This window comes from Schistocerca cancellata, chromosome 1 (genome assembly GCF_023864275.1).
Source record: "Schistocerca cancellata isolate TAMUIC-IGC-003103 chromosome 1, iqSchCanc2.1, whole genome shotgun sequence".
Lineage (NCBI taxonomy): Eukaryota > Metazoa > Arthropoda > Insecta > Orthoptera > Acrididae > Schistocerca > Schistocerca cancellata.
Window position 1 is genome coordinate 1141845807 of NC_064626.1, and position 24801 is coordinate 1141870607.

The following is a 24801-nucleotide window of genomic DNA, read 5'->3' on the forward strand; positions in this document are numbered from 1 at the left end:
CTTTCAACAGAGATTGCAAAAGGTTCCAATCAGGAGTAAGACTACACCCAATGACATTTTTATGCAGGTCTAAAGGAGCACTCTCCAAGAAATGGGCAGACGTAAAAAAGATAGATCACATTGTGAGGCGAATGGAAGACGGAACAGCCAACTGAACAGATTCTCTAAATCTAGACAGTATGATGTATGATGAGTTTGAAAAAGCTTTCATAGAGAAATCTTGGCCACAAGAAATGCAAGAAGAGGTCAAGGATTAACTGAGGCTACAAACATACAGCAGACAGACAGATGGGTTGCTAGTTGGCACGCTGGGAAACTCACTAGAATTAAAAAGACATCTGGTCACACCAATGGGAGAGAAAACAAGAGGGTGGGCAATGAACAGAGCACTGGCACAATATGGAGACATTTCATATGGTCTTAAGACAGAAAACATATATAACTGGATAGATAAAATATCCACTCACCCAGCGGCAGCAGGAGAACACACATACATAAAAGATGTTACAGTCTGCTAACTTTTGGAGCAGTGGTGGCTCCTCCTGGCAGAAGGGCTGAAGGGGAAGGAAGGTCAAGGAAAAGGGCTGGTAAAACCCTGACCCACGGTTCTGGGTGACTTTTGGAAACTCTACCTCTTTTCCTAAACCTCACCAGTCCTTTTCCTTCACTCTTCTTCCTTCTCCTTCAACTCTTCTGCCAGAAGAAGCATCCACTGGCTCCAAAAGCTAGCAAACTGTAATAGCTTTTATATTTTTGTTCTCTAGACACCACTTCATGAGTAGATATTTTATCTATCCAATCATATTTTCAAAAACTGGGTATTTTCACTGTGACTGAGAAAGAAGAGCAAGCAACATTTATACCAAAATGTGTAGAAGAAAGAGCGCAACAGGAAGGCCTTGATAATAATGGGAATAACTGAGGCCTGAACTACTGAAATCATGAATACAGAAGTGAATGGCTAGCACCTCAGTGGGGCAGCAACAAGCAGCCACACAAAATGTGGAATGACAAGCGGCAGGAAGGCACAAGTGGTTACATGAGGGAAGATTTCTAAGGCTGCAGTGAACACATCAACTTCAGCTTGGGCTTTCATGCACACAAACAGGAGATGATACAACTGGCAGACGAAGTGACGCATGAAGAGCACCATGGGAAATGGGGACAGCAGAAACGAAATTTTGTAGGTAACGAGAGGAAATACATTGCACCAAAAGGAGAGGAAGAATAAAAATATGCCATTCCGTACTACAAAGAATGGAAGACGTAATGTGGAAATGAAAGATGTTTAGAGAAATAAAGTTAAATAATTACTCAAGGATATGCATAATGCTGCAAAGCAGTAAGAGAATAGTAATGAAATAAGTAACAATATAGTGCCTACCATGAGATGTGAATGAAAAGAAGACGAACATCACAACATTATCTAAGATGTTACCCACAAATACAGGTGTACCACATGTATGCATGCTGCATGTTGCATGGAGTCCCTGTGTTCTTTGAAAGAGAAGGAATTAGAAGCTACCAAAACAAGAATGACAGAGTTAGAAAAGGAAAAAAGTTCAACTTCGAAAATCAATCAGACATAGTGAGGAGACAGGAAGAAAGGTGATGGTGCAAAATCCACCAGTTTCAAGTGGATTCAATTTAGAACACTATATCAAAAAGAAAGTGAATGACAATGACGCAAACAAAACTTCAAACAAGGCTGTGGGGAAAGCACGATGACGAAAACAGAATCAATATAAGTGGAAATGCGGACATTAAAGAATGACAAGGGTATTTGCCATACTCCCATGGAGGAAGAGAAAGAAGAGAAAATTATGGCAAGATATGTGAAGGACAAGTGGAGAAAATGACGACACTGCATAATTGTGTTGTGCTCTCCCACAAAGACACCAATGACAAGGAGCATTACATTTGTTTCTAAAACATTAAATGTGGCACAAAAGAATTATTTACAAATTGAAAAAGAGGTGTTGGATATCATATACTTTGTCAACAAGTTTCATATAATCAATAGCGGTCCAGCACTTGCAACCTCTCTAGACTCGCCGGTGCCAAATTGAGATAGAGGTGTTGGATATCATATACTTTGCCAACAAGTTTCATATAATCGATAGCGGCCCAGTACTTGCAACCTCTCTAGACTCGCTGGCACTTGCAGTGCCGTCATATGGCACGGACAAAGTGAGACTTGCAGATCGCACCAGCCGAGTCAGCTACAGGTCGTGAGCGAAGTCAGATTAGAATAGCCTTCAGCTCACTAGGTTCACAGCCTCTAGTTCGCACATGTATTACTCATGTAATACCAACACTGTGTTATCTTGCGTTTTGTATAATCCAGTTAATGAGTCATTTGTATTAAAAAAAGACAGCTGTTATTAGTTATGATCCTGTAGCGCAGTAGTTAAGTAAAAGTTATTTACTAAAGTATTCCAGTACTAATTATTATAAAATGTTCCAGATTCCTACAAACACCTCGCCCGTGCTAGCCTCTATCATCCCACTGCAAATTCCAGGGGTACCGATTGAAAAGCATCTTGCATTTGTGTGAGGTCATGACCTGCTGCCATCGACAGCATTTCAATGCCCTGGCCACCTCTGGCAGAGTGTGTATGTTGATTTCACTAGACCATTCCAGGGAGCAATGTCGTTGATAGCTGTTGACGCCCTCTCTAACTTTATATATGTGGCACAAATGGTCACAGCTACTATCCATTCCCTGACCATCATAACTGCAATAGAGAGGGCGACTTCCACCTTAGTTTCTGACAACATCCCTCAATTCACGGAACCTGCATTTCAGGATTTTTATAAAGACAATGGGCACTAAGCAGCTGACCATCGCCTCCTTCCAGCTCATGTTCAATTTGGAAGCTGAGCATATGGACAGGACATACAAAAATGCAGATGTGCAATATAATGATGACAGCTGACACTGGGAAGACAATCACCAGCTTCCACGCCACCTAATGGTCCAACAGTGTGAATGGACGTAGCCCGACTAAAATTTTACATGGGCGCAGACCTCACACCCTCTCCGACCTGCTGAGCCCAACTCAGTGGACCCACTGCCCACGCTCACAGCCATACTACCTCGTGGGCTCCCATGCTTATACTTTCAGCTGGGACTGCAGGACAGCCAATGTGCCATCGGCAGCAGTAGAGGGCAACAAATGTTTGAAATCGCAGTCGGCCAGAAACAGCTGGTCCGGCATCCGAATGAGCTGTGTCTGCGAGACGTACCTCTTGTTCATTCCATTTAGCTGCCGACTGCCTGCTATCTACACAACCATACACAGGACATGCCTACCCAACAGCCTGTCTGCTGCCCCTGCAACCTCAGCTCTGTCTTAGGCGTAAACAGCAGATTGACAGTGACCAGCAATTGGAGGCAATGGAGTTGGAACCACTTCCATCCCACTAGCCACCACAAGCTCTCGCCAACACCAGTTACGCCTCCCCACACAATCAACAGAGGTGGAGCATTTTCAGACTTAGGTGCCCATGGAGGCCATTCATCCTCATCTCCAATATAGTCAGCATCCACTCCCTTAAGGCAAGACCAAGCTGTGATCCAAATCCCATTGATCAACTGGAAATCCCACTGCCTGAGTTGGCATCTGATCTGGCAGGTCACACTGAGAAACAACCACATTACACTTTGGAGGGGATTTCTGCACTTTTGAACCCCAAGTGCTGATTAAAAGTGGGGAGGGTGCTAGAATCCAACAGTGTTTCGAATACCTCTTGTAGCCTCAGTATTGATATGGAGGACAGGTCAGAGAGTCTGAATACTCCAGCCGCAGCTTGCTCCCGTGGAGGTTGCATGAACAGCAGAAAACATATTATGTGGGCCTGTTTACTGACGCGAGAGTGCTGATAAATGTTGCAGCCCCACACTTGCCAGCCAGTGTTGCTACTTCACTGAAGACTTAAGTTCACACCACTAATTAATAGGGTGTCTGACCTCGCCTATATTATGTTTTTATTTGAGCTGCTCGCTGGAATGTTTGCATATGTGTATAATGAGTTTGCTAACCTCTGGACTTTTTTGTTTTTGGCTAATCATTCATTTCATGAACTCCACTGCCATCAACCTCAGGAACTGTCCACCAGTCTTTGTTTTACTGTCAGTGTGAGGGACTCCAAACTGTGTTACAACTACAGCCTCATAAGCACATACGAGGCATGTTTTTTAAGTAAGTACCGTTAAGAAATAAAAAAAAGACGTGCTAAGATATCTCAATAATTTTATTTTTACTTGAAAGCCTGTACCTTAATCTACTTTTCTACATAATTTACGTCAATATTGAGGCACTTGTCATAACGTTGTACCAGTTTTTTAATACCCTTCTCACAGAAGTCTGCTGCCTGACTTGTTAACCCCTGCACCACCACTGTTTTGACACCATCATCGTCTTGAAGACGCTGACCGCCCAGGTGTTTCTTCAAGTGGAGGAACAGGTGGTAGTCACTGGGCACAAGATCGGGGCTCTAAGGAGGATGATCTAGAGTTTCCCATCGAAAAGATGTGATGAGATCTTTGGTCTGATTCGCCACATGCGGACGGGCATTGTTTTGCAGTAAAACGATGCCCTTGCTCAACTTCCATGGACTGTTGCTTTGACTCTGGTGTGACGTAGGCTATCCATGTTTCATCGCCCGTAACAATTTGACTTAAGAAATCATCACTGTCGTTGTGGGACTGCTCAAGAAAATTCAATGCACTGTCTAAATGTTTGGTTTTGTGCACATCCGTCAACATTTTCGGTACCCAACGTGCGCACAATTTTCAGTAATTCAAGTGCTCAGTCACAATGCCATACAAAACACTATGAGAAACATTAGGAAAGACATCCCACATGGAGGAAATAAAGCATCTGTTTTCTCTCACCTTATTGTCCACTTCCTGCACCAAATTTTCATTAACAACCGAAGGATGTTCATCATGCAAATTTGTGCGGCCATCTTTAAATGCTCTCACCCACTTTCTTACCACTCCATCACACATAATGTTTTCTCTGTAAACTGCACAGATCTCACAATGAATATCAATCGCTTTTAGGCCTTTAGCACTGTTGTTGTTGTTGTGGTCTTCAGTCTTGAGACTGGGTTGATGCAGCTCTCCATGCTACTCTATCCTGTGCAAGCTTCTTCATCTCCCAGTACCTACAACAACCTACATCCTTCTGAATCTGCTTAGTGTATTCATCCCTTGGTCTCCCCCTACCATTTTTACCCTCCACGCTGCCCTCCAATACTAAATTGGTGATCCCTTGATGCCTCAGAATATGTCCTACCAACCGATCCCTTCTTCTGGTCAAGTTGTGCCACAAACTTCTCTTCTCCCCAATCCTATTCAATACTTCCTCATTAGTTATGTGATCTACCCACCTAATCTTCAGCATTCTTCTGTAGCACCACATTTCGAAAGCTTCTATTCTCTTCTTGTCCTAACTATTTACCGTCCATGTTTCACTTCCATACATGGCTACACTCCATACAAATACTTTCAGAAATGACTTCCTGACACTTAATCTATACTCGATGTTAACAAATTTCTCTTCTTCAGAAATGCTTTCCTTGCCAGTGCCAGTCTACATTTTATATCCTCTCTACTTCGACCATCATCAGTTATTTTGCTCCCCAAATAGCAAAACTCCTTTACTACTTTAAGTGTCTCATTTCCTAATCTAATTCCCTCAGCATCACCCGACTTAATTCGACTACATTCCATTATCCTCGTTTTTCTTTTGTTGATTTTCATCTTATATCCTCCTTTCAAGATGCTATCCATTCCATTCAACTGCTCTTCCAAGTCCTTTGCTGTCTCTGACAGAATTACAATGTCATCGGCGAACCTTAATGTTTTTATTTCTTCTCCATGGATTTTAATACCTACTCCGAATTTTTCTTTTGCTTCCTTTACTGCTTGCTCAATATACAGATTGAATAACTTCGGGGAGAGGCTACAACCCTGTCTTACTCCCTTCCCAACCACTGCTTCCCTTTCATGCCCCTCGACTCTTATAACTGCCATCTGGTTTCTGTACAAATTGTAAATAGCCTTTCGCTCCCTTTATTTTACCCCTGCCACCTTAAGAATTTGAAAGAGAGTATTCCAGTCAACATTGTCAAAAGCTTTCTCTAAGTCTACAAATGCTAGAAACATAGGTTTGCCTTTCCTTAATCTTTCTTCTAAGGTAAGTCGTAAGGTCAGTATTGCCTCACGTGTTCCAGTATTTCTACGGAATCCAAACTGATCTTCCCCGAGATCGGCTTCGACTAGTTTTTCCATTCGTCTGTAAAGAATTCGTGTTAGTATTTTGCAGCTGTGGCTTATTAAACTGATTGTTCGGTAATTTTCACATCTGTCAACACCTGCTTTCTTTGGGATTGGAATTATTATATTCTTCTTGAATTCTGAGGGTATTTCGCCTGTTTCATACATCTTGCTCACCAGATGGTAGAGTTTTGTCAGGACTGGCTCTCCCAAGGCCGTCAGTAGTTCCAATGGAATGTTGTCTACTCCGGGGGCCTTGTTTCGACTCAGGTCTTTCAGTGCTCTGTCAAACTCTTCATGCAGTATCGTATCTCCCATTTCATCTTCATCTACATCCTCTCCCATTTCCATAATATTGTCCTCAAGTACATCGCCCTTGTACAGACCCTCTATATACTCCTTCCACCTTTCTGCTTTCCCTTCTTTGCTCAGAACTGGGTTTCCATCTGAGCTCTTGATGTTCATACAAGTGGTTCTCTTATCTCCAAAGGTCTCTTTAATTTTCCTGTAGGCAGTATCTATCTTACCCCTAGTGAGATAAGCCTCTACATCCTTACATTTGTCCTCTAGCCATCCCTGCTTAGCCATTTTGCACTTCCTGTCGATCTCATTTTTGAGATGTTTGTATTCCTTTTTTGCCTGCTTCATTAACGGCATTTTTATATTTCCTCCTTTCATCAAGTAAATTCAATATTTCTTCTGTTACCCAAGGATTTCTAAGAGCCCTGGTCTTTTTACCTACTTGATCCTGTGCTGCCTTCACTACTTCATCCCTCAAAGCTACCCATTCTTCTTCTACTGTATTTCTTTCCCCCATTCCTGTCAATTGTTCCCTTATGCTCTCCCTAAAACTCTGTACAACCTCTGGTTCTTTCAGTTTATCCAGGTCCCATCTCCTTAAATCCCCACCTTTTTGCAGTTTCTTCAGTTTTAATCTACAGGTCATAACCAATAGATTGTGGTCAGAGTCCACATCTGCCCCTGGAAATGTCTTACAATTTCAAAACCTGGTTCCTAAATCTCTGTCTTACCATTATATAATATATCTGATACCTTTTAGTATCTCCAGGGTTCTTCCATGTATACAACCTTCTATCATGATTCTTAAACTAAGTGTTAGCTATGATTAAGTTGTGTTCTGTGCAAAATTCTACCAGGCGGCTTCCTCTTTCATTTCTTAGCCCCAATCCATATTCACCTACTACGTTTCCTTCTCTCCCTTTTCCTACACTCGAATTCCAGTCACCCATGACTATTAAATTTTCGTCTCCCTTCACTATCTGAATAATTTCTTTTATATCATCATACATTTCTTCAATTTCTTCGTCATCTGCAGAGCTAGTTGGCATATAAACTTGTACTACTGTAGTAGGCGTGGCCTTCGTGTCTATCTTGGCCACGATAATGCGTTCACTATGCTGTTTGTAGTAGCTTACCCGCATTCCTATTTTCCTATTCATTATTAAACCTACTCCTGCATTACCCCTATTTGACTTTGTGTTTATAACCCTGTAGTCACCTGACCAGAAGTCTTGTTCCTCCTGCCACCGAACTTCACTAATTCCCACTATATCTAACTTTAACCTATCCATTTCCCTTTTTAAATTTTCTAACCTACCTGCCCGATTAAGGGATCTGACATTCCACGCTCCGATCCGTAGGACGCCAGTTTTCTTTTTCCTGATAACGACATCCTCTTGAGTAGTCCCCGCCCGGAGATCCGAATGGGGGACTATTTTACCTCCGGAATATTTTATCCAAGAGGACGCCATCATCATTTAATCATACAGTAAAGCTGCAGGCCCTCGGGAAAAATTACGGCCGTAGTTTCCCCTTGCTTTCAGCCGTTCGCAGTACCAGCACAGCAATGCCGTTTTGGTTATTGTTACAAGGCCAGATCAGTCAATCATCCAGACTGTTGCCCTTGCAACTACTGAAAAGGCTGCTGCCCCTCTTCAGGAACCACACGTTTGTCTGGCCTCTCAACAGATACCCCTCCGTTGTGGTTGTACCTACGGTACGGCCATCTGTATCGCTGAGGCACGCAAGCCTCCCCACCAACGGCAAGGTCCATGGTTCATGGGGGGGGCCTTTAGCACTAAGAAATATTATAACAGCCCTTACTTCACAGTCGGTGGGACTCACGATTATCAGAGGCATCTTAAACACTCAGTACACAACGTAAACAAGGAAGAATCAGACTTTAGTGGTGTCAGTGCGTAGATTAAGGTACAGGCTTTCATGTAAAAATAAAATTATTGAAATATCTTAGCACGTAATTTTTTTTTTTTAATTTCAAAATGGTACTTACTTAAAAAACCCGCCTCACACACAGAACTACTGTCAGGGTGTTTTTTAAATCGGACTACAACTGGGACTACACCTCTATTTTTTATTTCTTGATGCTGACAGCCTAAAGAGTGTTATGAGAACTTGTTTACATTCGAACTACATCAATGATGCTACTGGCTTCTCTCCATCACAGACATTGACATAGTCTCTGGTGACATGTAAATTCTTTGATTTTTGCACGATATGATCACAATGTAATATGGCCAACCGTGCCACATAAAATACCTGTACCCCAGAACACTGATTATGATAGCTCCTGACAATAATGCTGGAAACTCGTCAAAAAAAATTGATCATCATTTAAAGCTAATGAGGCAAGAAAACAGTGAGAGCTATTTAGATGTAATGATCAAATATTAATTGATGAACTACGTACTCTTGTAACTCAAAGTTATTCATACCTTGGGAGTCTGCTGTAAAGTCAGCTGATATACTCATTTGCTTCACTAGATCTTGGACACGAATGTTCCTGGTGTCAGTGGGTGCACACGGTTTGCCGTCACTGGAATCCACTTCTGCAACCTCTGACACCAGATTACTATCACTTCCTTCTTTCACCAGTGGTCTTGTTTCTTCTTTTGGTACTTGGACATAATCAATGGACCACATCTGAAATTGGTAAACCACATCAGAAAGATGTAAAATGTTAATTCAAAAATTGTTTCACAATAATAAAATGTATAAATTACAGAAAGCAAAGAGAAAACATGAGGAAAGGTAAGAAATGTGTCCCCTGTGGAACATGACAAAAAGTATTGCACAGATAGAAAAACCATAATTTCGCAAAAATTTTATGAATAATGAAATTCAAATCACAGATATTTCCTTATTCTGAAATGAACATCAAGCATTACAGTCTGATACTTAGACACACACCGTGGTTATCAGTATGTTATGTAGTTCATTAAATGTAAAATGTTTACAACAGTTATTTTCAAAATAATGCTCATTTGAGTGACTGTATAAAGTATTGATCTTTAGCCTTATCCTTTGTGTTTTGTGCAATCTCCAGACACTGAGATTGAGGAGGAGATCCTGTCAATATTCATTCCTGATACAATAAATTATCAAACAATAATAACTAAATGATTGCTTATACACTCACATGGAAAAGTTTTAGCCAACTGAAAGCAATTTCAATATAATGATCGTGTATTTATATTAGAGAATGAAGGCTTATTAGTTTTATTTTTATTTTTTTGGTACTGTTCAGACATCAAAAATATAGGAGAGTCAAGAATCAAGTATATAAGCACTTGCATATGAGATTGGAGAACTGTAACTCATTTAATTCAAATTTGTTAAGTCAAATTAATGGTCAGTGACATGGTCCCCTATGAGGTCTATGCTGGTTTAGAAGTAGTTTCAGTGCCTATTGAAGTAAGTACTGGTTGATTCTTCACACAACTAAAGCAGTTAAAATAGAAAATACACCAAGTAAAGTCTTCAGATGTCGTTTACCAAAAATGTACATGGAACGTATTACGACAGTTACAAGTAAACAGGAAAGTAAAAAGTAGTTGCAATGTAGACAGATGTAAAAGACAGATTGTAGCCTTTGATATCAATTTGTAGTTTATCTTGAAGTAGAAAACAAACACGCACATGCGCGTGTGCAAAAAACAAACACACACACACACACACACACACACACACACACACACACACACACACACACACACACACACAGAGAGAGAGAGAGAGAGAGAGAGAGAGAGAGAGAGAGAGAATGTGTGTGTGGGGCGGGTGGGGGGGGGGGGAGGGGGGGAGGGGGGGGGGGACATGCGCACACCCATCCTATTATGAAAATTACATTACAGTTGGTTCAAACTACAAATGGTTTAAAATTTATGTACCAAAAGCTCTGAAATTCTTAAGAAGTTATTTACAATACTATAGTTGTGTAACTAATTTCATAAGAATTTTGAAGCTTTCTAAACTTAAATCTTAAACCATTTGTAGCTTGAACCAACTGTAATTTAATTTTTTGTGATAGGTCTGAGGATTGGTAGTTGGCCCAAAATCAGTCACATGGAAATAAAGGAAAGTGTTCCGGAGACTGAATGTGGACACTTTTACATAATCAATGATTGCTTACACTCACTCATGACTATACCCAGTTTTGAGAAATACTTAAGTAGTTTATTTATAAGTTGTTTATTTCTTAGTTCACTATTTTGAAATCGAATTTCATAAATTGTTATGTAGAAGAAATTAGTATTCAGTACAACAAATTATTTTGAATGTTTTCTTCGTCTACACAGAACTTGCTGACACCCTTTGAATATTATGAATATTTAATTCTTCACTATAACTAAGAAAATATGACCATGACTATGATGTATAAAATGTTGCTAATTGTTATTTGTTCATACAAGCACCAGTGCTAGACCAGTCTGTGTATCAGTTACGAACTAGTCATGGAGTAGTTTTTTTGAGGCAGTTTTGTCACAGTTTTTGGACAATTTTCATACTCCATCTAAATCAGACGAGGCTATAATAAAAAATTTGGCATACAAGTCTGCATGACATCAAAGATACAGTTTTGTTGCCTAAATGGGAAATATATCTGGACCTTGTAATGTGACAATATGCCGTCTAGTGAATGCCGGGCATAGTTGAGGCGCAACGGTAGAGAAAGTGGATGCTTATGCCATCTGTGGGCCAGAATCGAAGGCAAAGTGGAAGTGCTTCCGCCTGGTGGCAGCTAAACCAAAGAACACTATGCGGAAGACAGTATCTAGGTTGTGTTGCACTCTGACAGCGAAATAACAAAAGAATTAAACCAAATGAAATTGTTACATTTAGTAAAAATATAAATATAATATTACTTTAATATATGAAAATGACTGTAATTGAATATTGTAATGCTATGGTATTTTAATTCTAAATAGAGAGCTTGGCGTAATGTAAAATAATGTTTAGGTGTGGGGTGAATCCCTGAGAATGAGAACAGTGTACAGGTTGGCGCGTAATATTGGCGGTAGAAGTAAGCTGGCGTAGCTCTGAGGCAGAACAAGTGTTAAGTGGCGTAAAAGTGACTGCCAGTGTGTGCTATGGTAACATTGCTAACAGACCATTTAGAAGTGAGCTGAAAACAGATATGGACTTCGTTTATCGTATGGCTACAAACTAAATGGACACTAAGGCTTGTAAGACGTAGTATTTCGACGGAGATGGGCTGTGAGCGGCAAAATAGTAGGGTTTCCCGCTCTGAGGTACACGGCACTGCATGGTGCAATGCTGTGTGAATTGCGACGAGTTGCTTGTGCTAATGGTGAGGTGTGAAGGGACCAGTAGCCGCATCCAACGGCATATTGTGATCTCAATAACTGATGAGGTCCATTGGTGAGCTCACTTCGGTAGCAACAAACTAGAAGTTAGCTTACAAGAGTATTATTATGAACAGTGTTTGTTATACCGATGCCATTACCAGTACATTTAAATTTTGTGAATCAGTTTGTGTAATAGTCAAACCAAGTTCCCTACAGTGTGTAAAGTTTGGAGGCAATAATAATTTTGTGGTTTAAATTGCACTCCCTGAGTTGTAATCAATTATTTAAAGGAAATAGCTCATTATTACCCCATATCCAGTGATTTCTATGTGCTGCAACATCAGTGAAAAGTTATGGTGCGTGAGTATCGGCATAGCTATATTACAAGAGAAAATAGTCGGAATTAACACCGAAATTGCCAGCAGACACCGCTTCATGCAACGGATGGAAGATGCCAGGTACTGTGCCACCTTAATTACTATCCAGCTCGATGTGGTGGCTTTTCAGTACATTGCCATAGTCTAAAATTACTCGGTCCCATCCGAGCAACATGACTCTCAATTAGGGTTTTCAGTAACTATGGTGACAAGCAGATCTATATTGTTCTTTAATTAAGCGTTCAAGGAAATAGCTGCCACCACAGTACACATTGTGCCTTCAGCACACTGCAAGCTCAATAACATTAAATTCAGTCATTACAATTTGTGTAGTTTACATTAACCTAAAACAAGTTCAAATGTTTATCATGTGTGTTTATGTATTGTGAAACGATTTCAGGCTGTGGTATTGTTTTAAATGAAGAATGTCCTCCTGCTAGGCAATATCAAACATACAGAATTAAGTGCTCCCTGTTCAGTCACTTCAAAGAGATTATTAGTGTTACTACTAATCAAATATAGACATAAAAATAAGTTTGTTACGCGCCATTATCATTATTTATTCCAATAATTCCGTGCATTAGTTGGATCACCATAGGGTGTCTATTCAAACCTACTACACGTGAGAGCCGCTTTCTGGAAGTCCAATGCCGCATGGTCTAATAATAATACAGTAAATTCGGGTAGTGGCATTGCAACCTACTCCTAAGTGAGAATAAAAAATATGACTATGAGCCAAAATGAACAAGATTCTTTCTAGAGTTAATTAATTGGCGTCATTTCCGGTGACTGTTTACAAGTTTAAAGCTGAAGGCTAGGTTAGAACACAGACAGAAAATTCTGTGGTCTAACCGGGATCTGATTCTGTGACCTCTGTTTCCAGGCAAGCACTTATCACTAAACCACCAGGTATGACTCTAGAATTAATAGTACATAACTTATGGCACCTTTCAATGTAACACCATCTACATCTTGTAATTAAGGAAACATTTTGCAGTGTCTCTCTCATTCAGAAATCATATTTGAATGTTGGTGGGTTGTGAGAAGATTGTGTTACACCTCACATAAGAAATAGAAATGTCTACACAAGGATATGTTTGAGTTAAACAGCAACTGTATTGTGGCCTATCAAGTCCGCAGTTCATCGTTGTACAATATTGCTACCTGCATTGGTTAGAATACCATAACTGTCATGTCAAAAAATGGAAATGAGCATATGGCATTGTGGGCCGGGAGTCCCCCATTCGGGGAAGTTCAGCTGCCGAGGGCAAGTACTTATTGCATTTGACACTACATTGGGCGACTCGCACGTCGGAGATGGGGATGAAATGATGATGAGGACAACGCAACACCCAGTTACTGAGCAGAGAAAATCTCCTGCTCCAGCCGGGAATCGAACCCGGGCTTCTTGGTGTGGCATTCCGCTGCGATGGCCATTCAGCTAATGGGGGCAGACACTGTCATGTCAATATGGAATTTATGGATTCAGGAGGGACGTATTCAGTGCAATGAAGGATGGCAACAGCTTCACACCACTGTCGCCAAAAGGGAGACACTGTTTGTTTGGCCACGCAGACTGAGTCAGAAAATTGGCCAGGCTTTGCAACAACATCTAGAGCACCCGCCTTTCTGTCCGGTGGCCAATATGCTGCTTCCTTTGATGGAATCCGAGCACAGTTTGACTCAATGCTCAGCCACTTTAGAGCCAATGCTGCTGTTGCTGGCAGAGGTGGCAGTTCTGAGTTTCACACGCTCTACACTCCACAATCACCTACAACCTTAATCATGTATTCTTTCTACTACACTGTCTAAGCACACACACACACACACACACACACACACACACACACACACACACACACACAGAGAGAGAGAGAGAGAGAGAGAGAGAGAGAGAGAGAGAGAGAGAGACTGACTGACTGTTGTCTCCAGGCCCTAAGGCCCTAGCATCGGAAGTCAGACTTACTGCCAATCTATGTCTCCTCTGTGCAACAAGTACCAATCTGTCAGTCCCACATAGTTGTCATTCTATTCCAGATTTTCCTTAAGTAAGATTTCGTTACTTGCTGTTGCATGTTTAATGGGCAGCATTTTTTTTATCCAGAACACGTAAATGTGCCGAGGCATGTTACATTTTCCTGTGCCCTCCAGATGACATCCCTTTGTATAGCATGGTATCACAGATTGCATAATTGGCAGACACAGCTGCTTGGCAAGGCTGACAGTGATGGCCACTTCAAGAGGGCACCTTAGCAAATGGAACTACTTTGACAGCCTTCCCCAGAAGCTAATCAAACGCTGGAGGACATCAATGAATAAGCAGCTTGTCAACTCAGCCATTGGCTGCCAATCGTGCAGACTGATTATGTTCACCGTGCAATAAAATAATCGGCTCTGCTGGGTCCCTATAGTCACTCTATAATCAGTTCACAGTAACTTCACGACATGACCAGTCCACAACATGACCAGTCCACAGTTGGAGTCCACTCTAAAAAGCTAGCGAGCTACCATCTATGCCAGTCATCAGTGAGATGTATGACCTTCAGTACACTGGAATACAACTTGGTATAAATGAACTTTTAAGAGAAACTACCAGACTTGCACTTTTTTGTCAGGTTGCAGACATACTTACTAGAAGTTACCTGCTTCAGAATGTGCTGTTTGTGTTCAGTTATACCAGAGTTCTACACTCCTATTGCCTGTTGTAATAAATGCAGTTATTGGGCTTGCATTGTTTAGTTGTGTAGTTCTTTCTCTTTCTGACACTACACTGGCACAGTTGTTAACACACATTTCCACTTATCAACATACTGTCTCGCCTACAGCAGAGCACTCGCAAGCTACACTGGTGGCAGTTGATCACTGTGACAGGAGTATCGACCAACAGAGCAGTGGCACAGTTGACACATATACAACAGTATGCAAGTGAATTTTAACATTTGTAGGCGGTGAATTATGACAGGCATTTTTTATACAGTTACATATGTTTTTCTGTGACCTTTGAAAGAGCCTACACAAAAAGGTTCAATGATATAACATATGTGGAACTTTATTAAATAGTAAGAAGATAACAGTACCACATACTATTGTCCCACGATTAGGAAATGACATTTCACATTTAATATGCCTCACTGTATCAAATATAATCCCACACGTCACTCAGGTATGGTTCACTTGTGCTCTGCTGATGTAGCGAAAAGACGACTTGCTCAGGAGCTACTTGTACGAGTGTCAAGAAAGAGAAACTTGTTTTTGTTTCTACTGAAAGTTACCAAGCACTGGAGCGATTGTATGCTGAAAGGTATCCTCATCGTCACAAGCCCTCATGATCTGGCTTTGCAAACATTATATAATAGTTCAGGTACTGGAAGTGTGAGAAAATAAAATATACCAATGAAAAGTAACAGCAACTGAGAGTGGGGCAACTAACATTTGTGGGGCAACTAACATTTTAGCAGCAGTAACAGAACGCACGTCACCAAGAATTTGTATGTTTTTGTTTGTTAGTTCTGAAAAAGGTCATTGTTTGAAAGCTCAGTAACGGCAATAATTTCACAATCATTTATGTGCTCGTCGACTGCTCAATGATACGATATAAGATGAAAATTTAAACTTACCATTTAAGCTTGGCTATACTGTCAATTACATAATATGCCTAGAGAAAAATTGTGACCTCCGATCGTTTCCCTGGATTAGATTAGATCAGATTCAGTTTTCGTTCCATAGACCCGAAAAATGAGAATGTCAAAGTGAAACATTAAAAAGAGAAAGGCCTGGATTAGCATAAACATCCAGTAGTACATGCTACGCAGGAATAATTTTTTTGCAGAATTCTTTATTTTAGTATTTAAGTATTTTTAGCATTAACACAGTAAGTTTATTTACTTACTCTCGCCACACCATCTGTAGAGCCAGTCATGATCACATTCTGTGAGTCCCACTCGTGGGTCTGAGAAAAGGCAACACACAGTATTTGCTGCATTCTATCTGCTCTCCCAACACACGTATTGACACTTGCAAGCTCGTCGCCATTTATACTCCACAAATGTAACCATGTCCCTGCACAGGTTGCTATCTCACCCTGCAAGTCCAAGATTACAAATATTAATAAAACACTTCACACTCTAGAAAAATTACGTATGTAAAGTTCAAAACCGAAATTCATAAAGACTAAGGATTCTCATTTAATGTATAAACGAAACTACTAATGACATCCTCAGATGTGAAAATACATCAGAATTATACCTATTAGTCCCATTTCGAACCCAAAACAGTTGTAGAAACAGAATATAGTTAATACAGCTATAAATTATGGTTTAATTTGAATATTGTATTGTATGGGTCAGTCATTAGAGGAAACGAGCGCTCTGAGATTAAAATGGTTATGAGAAACCTGAAACTAAATGTGATAATTAAAAAAACTGGAAATGTTAACTCTCAAGGATGTCAGATGCAAAGATAAAAGTATGTTACATAATGGTGTTTAATTAAACAAAAATGTTATCCTTAATACGTGAACAGAAACATTTATTGCAACAATGAAAATTTCTTCGACAAAACTGAAACATTACCTGAGATATAAAGTTATTAGTGGAAAACAAGAAGCAGCACACTGCTGGTTAAGTCATGAAGCACTTTTCTGCATTCACAAACCAGTTGAAATTTTGAATCTAGTCTTAACCTTTGACTGATACATATTTAACAGTTAAAAATGAGGGAACAGGCCTTATCATAGGCTGTATTTAATTGGAATTGTGGACAAAACTGTTCTAGACATGATTCTGTCCTGTAATGATGTTTCTCATGGTGTTGAATACTACTGGAATTCAATATTTAGGTTTGCAAAGCATATGCCTTGTCAGCAACATTACAAGTGTTATAAATGAACAGATTACACTGAGTTAAAAGTTAATTCTATGATTTTGTGTTGCTGTTACATGGTGCTATGGTGATCATCTTACAAAGAGCAGGTGCGGCAGCAAAAGGTGAGTGGTGAGCTGTACTTAATTTACTGCCATATATATGAGTACTGAATGGGAGATGCATTGTTGGTTGTTGCGTGTCAAGAATGTGCGACTGTTCAACAGAGACCTATGAAGAAATGGCTCTTGGAAAGAAGGAATGAAGCAGAAATAAGAGTTTAATGAGCTGTGCCTGTCAATTTCATACAGACTGAGCACAAGCTTCAATTGGGCAAGGGTGGTGAAAGACATCAGCCTCATCCTCCCTAAGGAAACCATCCAAGAATTCTCCTTAACTGATTTAGAGAAACCACATAAATTCTAGATTTGAATAGTTCAATATTTGACCCATACACTTCCTGAATGATGAAAGAGTTCCTTAATCAATGTAACTCCCCAATTGATGGTCAAACCATGTTGTCATTACTCTTGCATGTTGTCATTACTCTTGCAATTATTTTTAGTAATTGCTTGTTGGGACGTTACGGTTCAAGAAAATGGCAGTAATATGATCAAATGCAAAAAATCTAAATGGTGTGGACAAAAACTAATAGGTGAATGAAAGTAATGACTAAAGTTTATTATCCAGAGATCAGAAAACTGTGGATAAAGAGAGCAAATATCAGTGCCAGTGGCATGAAGGAAGGAAACAGTAGACAAAGCAACAACTGGAAAAGCTTATATGAGGATAGGGTGTTTGCCCTCTTTATAATAAATTCACATAATTTACTATACCTCTGTATGGAATGCAAGTTAATGATTAAAAAATAAACATTCAGAAAGCAAACCATCACACACTGACATTTGAGCTATACAATAAATTAATGGATGAATGACAGTAATGATTTTAAGCACAGCATCACTTACAGTGAGTTCATTCACAGCAACGGCAGCTACAGGAGCAGCATGGCCCCGCAACTGCCGAACAAAGATGCGGCGCGACAAGTCCCACACAATAGCTGTTGCATCTCGAGAGCCTGACACAATCACATTGTATGCTGGGCTTGCAGCCAGGCATGTCACTGCATCAGTATGTCCGTAAAGGCACTGCTTTATGTTTAACTGTTTCTTGTTGTACTCCCAAATGGTGACAACCTAAGGGAATATTAGTTATATAGTACAGTGAGTTAATCTGAACCGAACACAAAAATTATTGTCATTAAAAAAAATCACATCCTAAAATTACATCTTCCTTCAACTACGTGAACAAAAAATGTACACACATAAGTTGCTGGCTATTTTTATGTACAACAGAGTGGAGCAACCTATCAGTCCCTTACAAAACTTCCATCAGTTTTCAATAACCAGTATAATGTAAGCTGTGCACCATCAGGATCTTTTCACAAACTATCATGAATAGTTTTCACTCTTTCATTTTTTCATACGTGCGATGTTAAAGCCCCAATTATACCTCGGACACGTACACCCTGTTGATCACCTCTGATGCATACACCTTATTATTGGCAAAATGAAAGACACTAACATAGGACAAAAATTTGGTTTTGTGTGACTCTTGTATAAAGTAACAAAAGATATTGCTTTACAGAGAAGACATCCATCGAAATGATCTGGACAGATAGAAGTCATCTGAATAGTATAATATCAGTGTTATAGTGACTCACAAGCAGACTACCTTGGTGTCAACTGTTGATTATATTTAAACTAGGACACTTTTACGGTAGTGTGTGTGTGTGTGTGTGTGTGTGTGTGTGTGTGTGTGTGTGTGTGTTTTGTGGGTACACGCGCGCGCGCAATTTTAAGGGTGAAAACATCCTCCGAAAGGTAATATGACATATTTGGTTTTAAGTTAATATCTCTGAAACCATGAGAGAGAAAAAAAGGTTAATAGTAATAAAATTCTTAATGATAGTATAATCAAATTTTGCAATAGCGATATTTTTCAAAATACCCCCACTACCATCAGTTAATTTTACAAAATTACAAAATTTTTATGATAAAAATGAAAGAAAGTATGATGCTAAACTCAATCATGTACAACAATGATGGCTTTTGAAATTCCATTTTTGGAAAATAACCAATAAACCATTCACTATGGTAGTATTTTGTAAACTATAAAATTGTTACAAAATGTGATTATACCATTTTCTTGATTTAACCACTGTTAAATGTATTTCAAACAATTTGGTAACTTCCATGGTTTCGAAGATAATCCCCCGAAACCAAATACAGTTAATTATTTTCCAGGGGATGTTTTATCCCTTAAAAGTAAGATTAGGCACTTATAAAACTCTATGTGTCTTTTACAAGGAAATCTGCCGTCTTGTCTGTCACCAAATTTTACAGGAAAAAGTAATTAATTCATTGCATTTAAGCTCAGGTTATTAGAGATGTTTGTAAAATCTAAGGAAATGTTAAGCAATTTTCATGTTGCTGAAAACAAATCTGATGTGAGCATTGTAGAATTAAAAATGACAGATCCATAATGGTGACCTGATAAAAATAATTTTATCTTGCTCTTTGCTGAAACCAGGAATAATCTACAAGGAGGTAGCAACAATTTACTCCCATTTTATTTTCTTGTTATATGGGCCCACAGCCTCCATACATTTTTAAAGGATATTATCTTGCTTTCAGGTGTTAGAATTTTATTTCGTGATTCCAATTTCAGCATTAAGAAATTTTCAAGGACAAGATTTATGCTTGAAAATGGCTTAATGCCGAAATTGTAATCACAAAATAAATCCAACTGCTGAAAGCAAGACGAAATTCTTCAAAAAATATCCCCATTTCGTTTTTTTTCATTTTTTTTAGTTTATGTTTTTCATTTATTATCCTTTTGCACTATTTGTCTTGTTTCTATTTGTATTTTTTCCACTTGTGTGAAAATACAAAACACGCAAACAACAGACAAGTCAGAAAGTAAAAGATATAGAAAACTAAAAGGAAACGAAGAAATGGATAGTTGCTGAGAAGAAATGATAAAGACCAATTAAAGAAAATAATTAATGTAAGTTAATGCCAGGTGGGTGACGAGAACCATGGACAAGTTCTAGCGTCAGCTCCCATCTGTACAGTTCTGAGAAACTTGTGTCTGGGGGGAAGAATCTAGATGGCGTGTGTGCTGAAACAGGCACTGAGGTCAGGACTGTCATGTTGTAGAGAATGCTCTGCAACAGCATAGTGTGTGTTGTCTGTATACACCCACTGTCTATGCCCGTTCATCCTAATTGGCATCTTGATGGTAGTCACACCAATGAAGAAGGCCGAATAGTGTTTACACGAAAGCCTGTACACAGCATGTTTCATTACACAGGTGGCTTTCCCTCTGACAGTATATGTTTTGCTAGTTGCAGGTCTGGTTTTTAGTTTTCTATGTCTTTTATTTTCTTACCTATATATCCCCCCCCCCCCCCTGCTCTTATAAACTTTAGGATGATGATTGGCAGTGATCACTGTCTTGCTTATTACCCTATCTTGCACCTTTATGCTCTCAGGTTTTCAAATCTTGTCCTGTGCAGCCCCAACAATCAGTCTTTTCTTCTCGTCCTGTCTGGTAAGTCTCCCCCGACCTGGGATCTGAGTGACTTTTCCAAACTCTCTCCATTTCCTAAACCTTGCCAGTCCTTTTCCTTAATTCCTCTTACTTCACTTTCAACCCCTCTGCCAGAAAAAGCAGCCACTGGATTTGCAACCTTACACATTTCTTTAACCTTTATGTGTGTTTTTTTCCTGCTGCCACTTGGTGAGTAGATCTTTTTTTTACCTACGCAGTTAAATTATTTTTCAAAGACTGATTATTTTCACTGATATTGTAACACATTTTAATTTGTATGTGAGACCTATGCTATACCTTTACCTATTGTTTATCCACTTTAATGGCTATATTTAACCTCTACTGTAGTTGGAGGTACTAATGGTTCAGTGTCTAGCATGTCTAGTAGCAGCAAACATAAAAAAGCATATCACTGAATGAATGGCAGTTGAAACAGCATGGACACTAATGGATGATATAGTAGTTGTTAAGAACTTATCAGATGTTTCTTGGATTACAAGAGTATTCTCGCAAACACTAGAAACAATTTCTTTCCTGTTTGCCACATACACTGTTACTAAGTGTCAGGACACTTAACATAATAAGAACAATGTATGGTGGCCAAGAACCAATATATACAGGGCCTCAAATAGCTGGGAATGCTGCAAAATGCCTCCCAACTGAAGCCAAAATGTACTCAAGAAGGAAAGAAATATTATTAACATATGCTGAATGGCAGATCTTGGTTGTATGTCTGTAAGTCAGTTATTTTTTAGGACAAAGTTGGCTGGCAGTAAATAATGTGGAGATAGATTTGGACAATACACTGAGATGGCAAAAGTCATGGGGTAATCATATGCACATATACAGGTGGTGGTAGTATTGCATACACAAGGTACAAAAGGGCAGTACTTAGGCAGAGCTGTCATTTGTACTCAGGTGTTTCACATGAAAAGATTTCCAACGTGATTGTGGCCCCACAACGGAAATTAACAGGCTTTGGAAGTGGAATGGTAGTTGGAGCTATATGCATGGGACATTCCCTTTTGGAAATTGTAAGGTAATTCAATATTCCGAGATCCACAGTGTAAAGCGTGTGCTGAGAATACCAAATTTCAGGCATTACCTCTCACAATGGACAACGCAGTGGCCAATGGCCTTCACTTTATGACCGAGAGCAGTGGCATTTGCGTAGAGTTGTCTGACTAACAGACAAGCAACACTGTGTGAAGTAACTGCAAAAATCAATGTGGAACATATGACGAATGTATCCGTGCAGTGAAACTTGGCGTTAATAGGGCACATTATCAGACAACCATCGTGAGTGCCTTTGCTAAGAACATGACATCGGCTGCAGCTCTTCTCCTGGCTCATGACCATATTGGTTGGACCCTAGATGACTGGAAAACTATGGCCTGGTCAGATGAGCCCCAGTTTTAGTTGGTAGGAGCTGCTGATAGGGTTTGAGTGTGATGCACACCCCTTGAAGCCATGGACACAAGTCGTCAACATGGCACCTTGCAAGCTTGTGGTAGCTCCATAATGTTGTGGACTGTATTTACATGGAGTAGACTGGGTCCTTTGGTCCAACTGAACCGATCATTGACTGGAAATGATTATGTTTGGCTATTTGGAGACCACTTGCAGCCATTCATGGACTTCATGTTCTCAAACATGGAATTTTTATGGATGACAACACACCATGTCACCAGTTGTTAGCGATTAGTCTAGAGAAAATCCTAGACAATTCTAATGGATGATTTAGTCCCCAGCCTGCCCAACATGAATCCCATCAAATATTTATGGGACACAATCGAGAGATCAGTTTGTGTACAAAATCCTCCACCAGCAACAGTTTTGCAATTATCGATGGCCATAGAGGCAGCATGATTCAGTATTTCTGCAAGGGACTTCCAACAACTTGTTGAGCCCAGGACACATCAGGCTACTGCACTATGCCAGGCAAAAGGAGGTATCTCCATGATTTTTGTCACCCCATTGTAATACATTGAAAAATAAGAATGAGAAGGAAATATTTGCACATTAGACATATACTGTATAGTTTGTGAACTAATTCTTGATTTGCTATTAGAAGGGAAGGTACAAGGACAACCTCAGAGAGAAGAACTGACCAGTGGGAGCAGGGCCTGCCCTGCCTGCTTTATAGAGTGCATCTGATGTAAGTATGTGTTGTGTTTTGGAGCTTGCCTCTGAGTCTATATCTTCTCTACTTGTGGACAGTAAATCATTTTTCCTCAGGAGTCGTCATAGGCAGTGCCAACAATGGACCAGTAACTGATCCCTGCAGTTTATAGCACTAGCAGCATGAGACCAGTACACCTAAATGAAATATAGTAGGCATAAACAATAGCTTCCACAGTGCTACTACACTCTTGATAATTAAAAGCTGGCAGTCACCAGGCACAAAGTGCCTACTTTCAACAGAATTCTACCAAATTATATATATGAGTATTGCTGCTTTTTGATAATACTGTAAACTCTTGACACTTCGTGTGAATAATTTCACAATTGATCACTAATTCTTAACATTCTCATCTATTATGAATGGTGGCTGATATGAGAGTTTTGGAGTCCCACAGAGCAATGTTTATTCTGAGTGGATAGGGCCATCATAAAAAGAACCTCATGTGCATTCCTTACAGAGTTACCTACAATGGTAACCGACCATAGTGTGTACTGCACCCCTGAGCCAATTAGGGTGGCCCTGCACTTTCAGTCCTGCAGCACAATGTTGTCATAGATTCTCCAGATCAGGCCTCCCACATGTCTCAAAACCACCTGTCTGCTGATGGTTTCAGCAAAAATGCTGCCTTATGTGAGTTTAGTTGGAACACCATGGTCAAGATTGAATTTTCCTGGAAGAAAAGGAGTACGATCTCAGAACCCAGACAACATACATTTGTTTCTTCGAGCATGAGGCACAGTCTGTAACTGGCAGCAAACTATGTCTTCAGTTGGTGGCAGAAAAGCCTCCGACTTGTTCAACTAGTCACCCAGGTGTACACAATGAAAACAAGTGTTTATTCTTCCGAGTGCCTGCCTCCAATTCCCTCAGAAATACTATTACTCATTGCATGTATGAGTGAATGAAGATTAATTGGTGCCTCTCCTTCTGCAACTACACTCCTGGAAATGGAAAAAAGAACACATTGACACCGGTGTGTCAGACCCACCATACTTGCTCCGGACACTGCGAGAGGGCTGTACAAGCAATGATCACACGCACGGCACAGCGGACACACCAGGAACCGCGGTGTTGGCCGTCGAATGGCGCTAGCTGCGCAGCATTTGTGCACCGCCGCCGTCAGTGTCAGCCAGTTTGCCGTGGCATACGGAGCTCCATCGCAGTCTTTAACACTGGTAGCATGCCGCGACAGCGTGGACGTGAACCGTATGTGCAGTTGACGGACTTTGAGCGAGGGCGTATAGTGGGCATACGGGAGGCCGGGTGGACGTACCGCCGAATTGCTCAACACGTGGGGCGTGAGGTCTCCACAGTACATCGATGTTGTCGCCAGTGGTCGGCGGAAGATGCACGTGCCCGTCGACCTGGGACCGGACCGCAGCGACGCACGGATGCACGCCAAGACCGTAGGATCCTACGCAGTGCCGTAGGGGACCGCACCGCCACTTCCCAGCAAATTAGGGACACTGTTGCTCCTGGGGTATCGGCGAGGACCATTCGCAACCGTCTCCATGAAGCTGGGCTACGGTCCCGCACACCGTTAGGCCGTCTTCCGCTCACGCCCCAACATCGTGCAGCCCGCCTCCAGTGGTGTCGCGACAGGCGTGAATGGAGGGACGAATGGAGACGTGTCGTCTTCAGCGATGAGAGTCGCTTCTGCCTTGGTGCCAATGATGGTCGTATGCGTGTTTGGCGCCGTGCAGGTGAGCTCCACAATCAGGACTGCATACGACCGAGGCACACAGGGCCAACACCCCGCATCATGGTGTGGGGAGCGATCTCCTACACTGGCCGTACATCACTGGTGATCGTCGAGGGGACACTGAATAGTGCACGGTACATCCAAAC

At 40.6% G+C, this 24801-nt stretch overlaps 1 protein-coding gene across 1 annotated transcript in view; it reads right to left on the reverse strand.

Moving 5' to 3' along the window:
• Nucleotides 1-24801, reverse strand: part of LOC126092919 (WD repeat and FYVE domain-containing protein 3) — a 327125-nt gene that overhangs the window by 25079 nt on the left and 277245 nt on the right. The window contains exons 50-52 of the mRNA XM_049908653.1: nt 18122-18349; nt 16183-16374; nt 9043-9250 (exon numbers count right to left, since the gene is read on the reverse strand). Of these exons, the coding sequence (XP_049764610.1) occupies nt 9043-9250; nt 16183-16374; nt 18122-18349 (628 nt within the window). The remainder of the gene's footprint in view (nt 1-9042; nt 9251-16182; nt 16375-18121; nt 18350-24801) is intronic.